Here is a 10858-nt window from a genome sequence, read left to right on the forward strand (position 1 = left end):
AACGTTGCAATACACACAACTTTCTTTGATTCATTTTTAAATGAATATAATATTGCCCCATTGCCAGTGCTGGCCTGACTTGGGGTGTACAGCATAGAGGCACTCAAGATGCGGGGTTTCAATTATCAACCTGCGTGTCGAAGAACAAAAAGTGAAGGTAACGTGTGTCTTCTACGTATCGGGTTCAGGTTAAATAAAAACATCAATAGCGCTAGATGCTATCATTTGATTTTCTGAATCTTACCTATTTTTGTCGACTAAATTTAGAAGTGCTGCCTTAAAATATGATCTCAATCCATTAAGCAACCATACCTTTAATGCCGTAATCAGTTGCAGTCCCCCCCCGCCCCCCCCCCACAAAAATAACAACCAAAAACGTGTCATGTTTTTTAATAAGGAAACTTGGGCTCTATGAATTTTTACTTTATAAAACATATACTGTTGTGATAACCTAATAAAATAGAATGTAAAGAATAAACAATTTGAGCATCACTCTTAGTTCTTTGCAGTTCCTTCTGGTGTGTGGCCACCAGCTGACAATATAATAATCATGCAGACAGAATTTCACTCCACTTACTGTGATTCTACTAGTATGTTACTATTCGTGTTTCACAGATGATAACAAATGTATGCCAGTGAATATTGTAATATTGTCGGGCTACGTGTGTTGTGACACCGTTTGTGTTCAAATAGCCATTCCTTAAATCGTTAACCAATTACCATAAAGATGGTATTGGGCAGCCAGAGTACGGCATTTCTTATTATGCATTAGCATTAAGATAGACTTGAAGGTGAAGTGAAATGATTGTTTTAATTGTAGAAAATGTATCATTCTATATTTCGTTTACTTTTATCATCTATGGTTTACATAATATCGAAAACATTTTTGCTGGCAAGTCAAAGAAAAAAAAGCAAGCGAACAATAGCTTATATCTGGAAAAAAATTGTCACTTGCATTGTGAGGCACAACTGTATTTTTGGATTTGTTGAAATATAACATTGTAATTTGTGTTTTAGTGTTTTTAAGAAATGGTACAAAAAATGTTGAATATATTAAACACATTGCGATGACTAGAAATTGTTGCCGTTTTGTGGCTAAACATGCATTCAGATTGCATTTATCTGGGCTGTATTTTTTTGTGATTACTCTTAAGGTGAAACTACAAAGGTGGGAAAAAAAACGCAGTGCGCAGTAATGTTTTGATGTAGAATATGATGAGTATATTTAATTAGATCCAAAATTTGAGAATATGAGTTGGTTTTGTGTGTGAGAAATGGGTCAACTTTGTGCACGCAGAAGTTGATAAATGAGGCCCCCCGGGGTTTTGGTTTCAATAACTTTTCTGTTTTCATCTTCCCACTCGCCCCCCCCCCCCCCCCACACTTGTTTTATTCCTACAGCGTCAGAGACAACAACGTCCATGAGCCAACTGTCAATTTAGTGCCACCACTGCCGCCATCATGAGGTAAATTTAACACCACCTGGCGCGCACTGCTTGGCGCCGTTACTTTTAGTCTCAGTGCACTTGAGGCCTAAACTGTTGAGGCATGTAGTATCAGAGGGAGGGAGGGGAAACGTTTACAAAATCTCTAGGAGCTGAATTTCGAAAGACCGAAATGAGTGATGGATGACCTACTACAAGGTTTTAAGGAAGAGGAAGGAAGGGAAATAGTGTGGAGGAGTCAAAAGAAGGATAAAAAATTCAAATGTAACGACAAGCAGGGACGACCACCTCGTCGCTAACCGTTTGGACGTGCAATCCAGACACAGAATCCGGGGAAAACATAACGAAACATAAAGAAAGGAGAGGTGGAGGCACGAGATGCTCCTGAACATATGGCTGGAATAGAAACAATGAGCAGGTTTTAAGTGGCAAGAGGTCACTTCTTTAAAAGGGCGGTGCAGTCCACTCCAAGCCCTCCTCGCATCCTGTGCTGGGTTTTTTTTTTTTTTTTTTCCAGAGGCGATCCCAGATGCATTTGCAAAATCGACAAACCCCTTAAACCTGGGCAAATCCCGATGTTCAATCCTCGTTGGATGCGCTCTTCTCCGGTGAGAAGGTGACAACGGCGCTCGCCAAAGTGGAGTTATGGGAGGCCGATATGATGATGACAGTGTGCAGGAGGACGAGCGCCAGCAGGCAGATCTTCAGTCGCCCGCTGTACAGTCTCGGGGTGGCGGCGGAGGTGACAGAGGCTCCCTTGCGCCGGCAGGAGGAGGCAGTCCTTTTTAGCGTCTCGCCCGAGGGGCCATCCGTGTTGGAGTCCCATCGGACGTCGCAGCATTCCTCCTTGCTCTCTGATGGATGCTCTGTGAAGAGTCCTGAAATGGCCGAGATAAAAATCAAAATACATCTTTTCCATAATCGTTTTAAACAGGACAGAGGATTATTGAGCTGGATTGGAGAGAAAGGGTCAGGCCGATTTTCTGACATTGATGTTTAAAACTTTCAATTGAATTTTAGCATCTTCCAATCGACCAATTTACAGAAGAATTTTCCACTCGCCTGTCTGCTTTTGTTGCTGGATGAGAACGCTGTGTGGAGCAGCAAAATGTCTGCCCAAAATGTCACAGTGGTCATACTAGGGCTACTTGTGAGTTTATTGAGATGAGGTCAACATGATTTCAGTTGAAATACCATTTGTGAAAATGTTGCTAATGTAAATCCGGTGCTTCGGCTCAGTGAGGGCAATAGACAGACAAAGTGGACAATAACCCGTGCAGATGAAGCTGGGGCTGCCGCCATGGATCAAGTCGTCGTTGTCCGGCAGGATGAACGGACAGCTCTGTTGGACCTCCAGGCAGTACTGGTGGCACGATATCTTTCTTTGACAAGACAGCTGCACGGTGGGGAAGTACTGAGCACACAGCCAGGGCTTGTACGCCAACTGTAAGGGACAAAGAAGAATTTATGATCAGAGTGGGGAAATAACACGCTACAATCTTTGCCTGACAAAAAATAAATTTCTCCTTTTTGCAGTCCAACCGTTTGCAATCTTCTTGGGAGACTTTCTGCAAGAATTTGGGAGTATGCAGTGCCCATTCATCCGGAAAAGCATTCATGATGCTGGAAACTGAGAGACCTGGATCACCATCTCTGTTCTCCCTAAATGTGTTTGATGGGACTTCAGTCTTGTCCCACAGTAAAACTCATTCCAATCACTTTACAGAATTAGAGCTGAGAAAAATAATCATCACAATTGTAATTGAGAAATCACAATTATTAAATTAATAATAGCAACATTTAGCACTTATTCACCTGCCAAAACGCAACTTTAAAATAACAAAGGTATAACCTGAAAAGGAACAAAGTAAAATATATTCAAAATAAAAGAATAGAAAAAAAAGATCTATGCATAACAATGAATAAGAAAAAAAATAATTAAATACTGGTTGCTCCTAAAAGCTCAGCTGTGGGTTAGGACACCTTCAAAATAAAGTTAGGACTAAGCCATCTAAGCAAGGTAAGAGAAAAGAGTTTCATTTTTCCAGAAAGAAGAACTTTTTTCTGTGGAAAAAAAAAAAAGTCAAGCTGTGTGTATTTAGAGGGCAAAACATATTTGAAGCTGTATTATGTTTTTTTACTTTGCTTAATTGGTAATCAGTATTTTATTTCTGCCGAAAATCGGCATGGACATTAACCTGAAAAATGAAAATAATATCGGTCAGACCCTACTTACTTTGTGTAAAAGGTTTGAGGACAACTTCTATAGGGATTTAGTCGCACTCCAGAACGTAGAAGACAAATGGAAGCAAACCTTAAAATCATTTGCGCCTAACACCCATGCTGCTTGGCTTTAATCGCAGTATTGAATTGCAAAAGAGAGAAAATGGATCGTGACAGAGTTTGGACTACGCCTAAACATGCCTCTGTAGATACAGTAGCGGCATAATTCCAGATGGTGAGATGTAAGATAAGTCTAGTCATGGCTACAGAAATAGAACCAAAACAATACTAGTCAGACAGAAAATTTGGGTCCTCCTGAAAATGTATGCCAGCAGTTTCCAAGGTAACGTCAGTCTCTGCTTTCCAAGGGACCTCGATAGGTGCTGCCCCACTCACTGCTGGTTTTCTGCTTATGTGCACAAGTGCAACGGTGCAAGCGTGCGTGTGCATCTGTGCGCGCAGCGTGAAAAGGGAAGCAAATTGAGTTAGTCAGGAAGCAGGCCTGCAGTCTGATTTGATCAGCCTAATGTGTGATCATTGTGAATGGGGACCCGGCACTCAGAAATCCTCTGTCACCTTGTAGCTTGGTGGGCCGCCAGCTATATATAAAGACATTGAACCGCTTCGGACAGTATTCAAGCACAGATGCTAACTTATGAACATTTCGGACACGGGTGGTTCACAGAAAGCGGGGTCCCACTTGATTTGCGCTGTCGTTTGTGTGTGAATGTAAATTGAGTAGTGAAATTAACCGTCGCAGCCATTCCTGGACCACACTTTCTGAGAACCACCCACATACCAACACTTCCATGTTAGTTAGAAATGTATTTGCAATACTTCCGCACATCCAAACTTTGAGGTCTGCACTGATAGATCAAGCTGTCAGTGTAATGAAGAGGATAAAGAAGAGGGACCTGTTCTGTTTGGGGCTGAAAATGACAACCGAGCCGCATTCCCAATCTTTGAGCATCAGTGGCTTTGACGCAAACTTCCTTGGACAATATCTTCAGAGCAAAATCCTCCTTGGATGCTGGTGACCCATGCTGAAGAAACCTTGATGAAGAGCATGAAGTTGACGACGTCTGGCTATAGCATTGACTACGTTTTCGTGTATTCAATTACCCTTTTGAAATCTGAATGTTGGCAGTATTCAGGATTTTAAAGTAAAGAAATGTACACAAAACCCCAAATGTGCAAATACCCCCAAATTAAAGACATTTTCCCACTAATGCTCTATTTTCCAAATCTCTAGGATTACTCTAGTGCACTTTGTCCCACTTTTGTTGTTGGAAATATGTGGCTCAACAACCAAATTTTGTATCCACAACCACCACACATAATGTATGTTTTTCCCTTTTCAAACCGTTTAACTCAACCAATCAACAATAAATTCAACAATCAACAAAAGCCAAACTAAATCATAATTTTAACCTCTCACCGTCTCCATTTTGGAATAAAAAAAAAAGAAAAAAGTACTTCTAATGAAAATATATGCGTTCACGTGGACATTGCCTGAACTATCATTGTCAGGCAAAAAAAAAAGATGTTATTGATGATCTCTTTTCTGTAAATCGCATGCCCGTGTTGTTGGATAGTCCATAATCATCCCAAAACACACATATAATGCTATTCCACAGGAAGTGGCCCAATTAGTGGCGCCTCAATTTTATTGACAAGCTTCCAAGAATTTCCAGAAACCCGAAGCTGTTTACTAGAAGTGACCCACTGAGCGCTGATGAAACCTCAGCTGTGAATCGCATTTAATGGGGATTGGTAGAGATACAGTTCCAGATAGCTTTTGGTTAGTTTTTGATACTTGGTGCCTTGCTTGTAATTTTCGCTTCATGTTTTCCTGTGTCACTGGAAATGTCTCTTTTTCTTCCGGAGTCGTCTCGTGGTCACCACAGTTTGAGTCATAAGTCAAGCTTTGTGGGTGTCTCTACAAATTTAGGCGGCGCAGTGACGTGCAAGCACACATAAGAGATGATTGTTAAAAAGAAAATATGACGGGGGAAGTTCACACACCACATCAGGAAAGGGGTCATTTAATTTAAACAGTAAATAACATCTTACTGCAGATAGAGTGACATCAGGCTTCAGTTGAAGTGCAGGAGCTCATAATGTTCAAGTCTGATGTCCCTTTAAAAAAACAAAAAACAAACAAAAACTGACTCACTCATTACTGAGTGGATAAATGACCACTATATACCGGTCGGTGACCATGAAAGCTATTTTTCCCTAAGTCTACACCAAAAAATAAATTGAAGGATCGAGGAGTCTCGTGAACTCATTTGGTTCCGCTTGATTTAAGTTCAGATGAAGCAAACTTATTTCATAAATTTATTAGAATTGATTAAAATGGATAAACTGTTATCTGAGCTGTGGACATCCCTTGTGATTTTGCTGGTAAATTTTATTTAATAGCTTTCAGTTTGAATAGTTCTTATGAAGCTGGCAGACCTAAAATGAAAATAACTCCTAATATTTACTTCAAATCAACTTTATGTGGGAAAAAAAAAAAGTTTAACGTTCATCTTTGATGAAATAAAATTTTGTATTAATTTGGTTTTCAAAGTACGGTTTAAGTTAATTGTACAAATATTCTTTGCCCCCTGAAAGTGGAGGTATTTCATTTCAATTGGCTATAATCCCTAATTTGTTTATAAAACGACTCAAATTTAATGTTAACAGCCTACAATCTCTTTTTGTTTTCTTAGACCAATTATGGTGGTGCAAAAAGACCAAGTCATAAAATTGTAAAAAAGAAGAAATGTATATTGAACTTGTCTCTAGTGACTGACCAGACAAAAGCCTCTTCTGCAATAATCTGAATGGTCTGCATGAACCTTATCTGTAATTTGGTGCTTTGCCGATTAATGCTGCACTCTTAGTCTGTTCCAGGTTAAGATCACATACAGGAGCCACTACCACCACACACCAGAAACATCAACATTTACTTAAAACGATATAGTTCCTGTCATGCTATTTTCAAGCAAACCTCAAATTAAGTTACTACTATCGCAGAAATAAGTCAAGCAAGTCAAGTCATGTCCCCAAAAAAGCAAGTTAGGGCATTCCTTTGTTCAAACGAGCGAAAAGTCAAGTCATTAAATCTTACTCGGCACAACAGCAAACGGTAGATTGGATTGATGGTCAAATGTTTTGTTTTTTTCACTGAGCAACCCCAAAAATGAATTATTGCTAACAATTAAATGAACATGGAAGAACTGTATGTATCGTTCAAAATTAAACAACAACTTAAGAGTATGAAATGCACGCATTTAGAAGAATGCATGTCATTTTTGCATCTACCAAGACATCAAACACTGCTACTGTAATGATAAACACTGACGTATTATACAATATTAAGCAGTACTCTCCTAAATATGCACTCAAGTTAAATAAGTCTTGTATGACGCATATTGATGAACTCGTTTGTATTGCCTTCGCAATTTCCATTCATTCATTCATCATCATCCTCCTCACAAGGGTCACAATAACAATAATAATAATAATAATAATAATAATATAATGTAGGATAATTTGAAAACAAAATAATATTGATAAAAATAACAATAGCAATGATGTTTCGAGACTGACAGTGTAACACTCCATTTTACGGATTAAAAAAGTGAAACGGTACGTAGCACAAAACGTGGTACGGACTCACACGACGGAGCCGTTAGAGTCGCTTTCGGAAGCATTGCGCAGCGTTCACCTGCCCTTAGACATCTGCGCTCTTTTTCCCACCTTGAAGAAAGACTCCTTGAAGGAGTTCAGGACTAGTCAAAAGCTTTCATTGATTTGTGGGATTGAAAAATGTATTGAAGGTACACCTGCATTGTGCCGTTTTGTACTGCAAAAGGGACTGCACGGATAATAAACATGAATGAGATGATGACATGGCACATATTTCCAGGTTCTGTCATTGGTTGACTCAAAAAAGTGTCTGCACAGACAGTCGCATTATTCAAAATGAAGGCCGCCGCGTTGGCATCCAAATGTGTTTGGGTTTGGTTTTTAATGGCGAGCAGATGGCTTGGTGGGGTTTGTGACATGTATGTGCAGCTTCCCTGTCGGTGTTTGGGTGAATAGAGCCCATCTGGGATTGGCTGGGGCTTCTGTGAATGGAGACTGGCATCGCCATTCACAAAAACCGACAGCTCCTCTGTTATTCAGCTCTACACTCCTGCTGATAAAATATAGTCAGAACTGGGCTTTACCTACAATAATCAGTATGGGTTACATGGCAAGTGAAACACATTAACCTCAATTTGGTCCGGACTTTTGCTGCACCCCTATTTTGGGCAGTAGATATGTGTTACGTTGGACCCCCTCAAACCTTTTTTTTCAAACTGTGGCTAGTGATCACATCAAGCTAGTTGAGAGGCTTTTTAGTGTGTCTGGCTAGAATGAGCAAACAAGAGCTTCACGCCACATTAGGCCGCCAAACCGCCTCTTGACTTCAACGACTCATTCTCCACGTGGAGTGGCGCAGAACACCTGGCGACCGGTTGAAAAAGGGGAACAAGGTTGTCTGACTGTCTTGACCGATTGTGGCGGCTAACGTTGGCAAACATTAGTTACCGCCAGGTCACGTTCACAACCAATTGAATATCAGAGTCATGTGACTCTGTGTTCGAATATCCATTGCTTACACGGTTATCAGTGTGGTAATGGTTAGCGTGTTTAGTTTGTCATTAACTTTCACAGTTTGAAATCAATTCTTTGAAGAATCGCTCGCTATCTGCCAAAGTACTGCTTTACTGCAAAGTGAGTTGCAGTTGCTACCACCGTGCGGCTCTTGATAAGTTTGCACTTACAAGTCAAAGCAAAAAACATCCTGAAGAACAATTCATAGTTCATGTCACTTTTATCTCAAAGCACTGTACAGGCCCTTCAATTTTCTGGCGACAAGTCCAAGGTGGACCTCGCCTCTTGCCCGTGACCCCGGTGAGGGTAAACAGCATTGCAAATGTGTGTTTGATGATTTTTCAACTGGCAATGTAAAAAAGAAAAAGTGAAAAGAACAAATGATACACAGATTGGAGGTGTCTTGTAGTCGGGCCTCCGTGTGCACATTAGCATGGGACTGCCAGGCAAGCTACATGAATGAACATGAGGCCAGTCCATCTCCTTGAATCTGTCATCCGTCCCCATGGCGACGGGAGGAGGGGGAGGACCACAAAGCTGGCGTCTATCCGGGTCCAAATCAACAGATGGCCACCGCATCACCCTCGCCATCAGCCAAAAACCAGAAAACCACCTCTTTTCCCCTCCGCACGCCCCCGCCCCCAGCCCCTCTCCCCCGCACCGGCCTACCTTGCACTGCTCCATGCACGTCCGTACTGAATACTCAGACGGGTCGTATTTCCAACTGAGGAGCTCAAAGTCTTCATACTTCTCCTGGGCGTGCTGGTCGTAGCGCTGGTACGCCTGCACACACAAGCTGCATCGGGTCGTGTCGCCGTCGTCAAGCACGTCCAGGCTGCAGTTCAAATTGTCCGGACTCATCGAGCCGCTGAGCAAATCCAGCAGCGAGTAGGAGTTACAAAAGGAGAGGTACAAATCGCTCATATTTACAACCGACGTGCCCTCTTGACCGATGAGGGCCCTGCACAATTGGTCGGCGTCTGCGAAAGTCAAGCAAGTGTTGGACAAAGTGTCCGCGTGGCAAGTTTCCAGCCGCCACAAATCTTTGCTCGAGTTTCCTACAAAAATAGCGAGAGGGTTTTCTCGGAGGCTGCTGTGTGCTGAATGGGTCTGGGGAGAGAGGAGGCGGGACGATCGGAACTTGTCCCGGGTCCTGGCCAGTTTGGCCTCGGCGCAGAACCACAGGTGATCAGAGAGGAGGATGGTGAGGAACAAGAGGGATGCCAAGGACAGTCGCCATCTCTGTGCCCTCTCGGAGTCGGTGAATGGCTTTTGGTTCTCGCGCGGGGGTTCTAGCCAGATTTGGAAGCCGTCGTCGTCATCTTGCTGCCAACACGTCCCAGCACCCCTGGTCATATTTTGGGAACCTGCCGACTCCACCGTGGCGGCTCCTCTGCCGCAACAGTCATTGACGTGGGGTCCGCTTCGCGTTCCTCCCCCTTCAGGTGTCGACCGCTGGCTTGTCCCGGCTTGCCTTGGCCTCCACGGCTAATTCCCATCCAAGTGAGCGTGGGCCGGCTGGCAAATTAGACGCTGGCAAGCCCGGGCCGCATCCTCCATGGCTGACCGACCGGGGGGAAGCCGCTGCTGTCCTAGCCCCGCGCCGAGACGAGCCGAACGCCGCTCCGCTCCCCCTCTCCTCCTGCGTGGCCTCGCGAGCGCGTCTTCTCCTATCTGCACGCTCACCGACACCTCGGTCGCGCGACGCTGCGGCGGCTGTCCTCTCCCAACATGGTCTTGGCTCGGTGTCGGCGGATGGGCCCGCAACCTGTCACGGACCTCTTTGCTTTTTCAAGCCCTCACCCTCTTCATACCGCTGCCTTCATCAAGTCGCCGCCATATTGGCCAAGGAACTGTGCGTGTTGGCTAAAAGCTGACGGGAATAAGGCTCGCTATTTCCGATGTTTTTCTACAAAATAAAAGCTAACTCTGTTCGAGGTCATTTAACGGTGACTATCAATTGCGTTATCAATTGCGGTGATGCAGGAGGGCACACACAAACCTATTTGTGACACCTTAATTTATTTATTTTTATCTTTATTAAATATTCACTGCATCTTTGTTTTTTGTTTTTAAATGTAAAAATCTTTGGCCAGTGCATTGGCAAAACGCCATAAATGCAAGACAATCACTTTAATGTTAATGCAATTTTCAATACAGTTGTGCCTTGAGATACGAGTGACCTAGATATTTCTTATATATGTAAGCAAGTATCTCCCAGGTGATTAGGTGCCATGTTTACATTCTTGCCACAGCGAGTCTTGAATCCATGCTCCGAATTCAAATCCTGACACTGAGCTACCGCCTTCAACACCTGTCGTCATTGTGGTTACATATGGACCGGAAGTTGACATGACATAAAATGCGGAAGTGCTCCGTGAAACGAATACTATATGTCAATTTATTTTGAAAAGCCACTCTCCCCCTTATCCGGTCACGACGCTCCTCACACTTGCATATTTGATAATCCATCTCCAGCCCTGACGTTACGCCGCGCACCGCAGTCGCAGCATCCTCTCCTCCGCTTGTGGTGAGTC

The 10858-nt window shown here is 43.0% G+C and overlaps 1 protein-coding gene across 1 annotated transcript; it reads right to left on the bottom strand.

The window, feature by feature from the left end:
* Positions 1–361: 361 nt before the first annotated feature.
* Positions 362–10188, bottom strand: nalf1a (NALCN channel auxiliary factor 1a). Its single transcript, XM_085926370.1, has 3 exons — positions 8991–10188; positions 2718–2889; positions 362–2323 (listed from the first exon to the last, which is right to left on the bottom strand). The coding sequence occupies exons 1-3, from the start codon at positions 9675–9677 to the stop codon at positions 2025–2027; spliced, it is 1158 nt and encodes a 385-aa protein (XP_085782496.1). The 5' UTR covers positions 9678–10188; the 3' UTR covers positions 362–2024.
* Between the last annotated feature and the right edge of the window lie 670 nt (positions 10189–10858).

Source organism: Syngnathus leptorhynchus, chromosome 1, assembly GCF_054491065.1.
Source record: "Syngnathus leptorhynchus isolate UIUO chromosome 1, UIUO_Slep, whole genome shotgun sequence".
NCBI lineage: Eukaryota > Metazoa > Chordata > Actinopteri > Syngnathiformes > Syngnathidae > Syngnathus > Syngnathus leptorhynchus.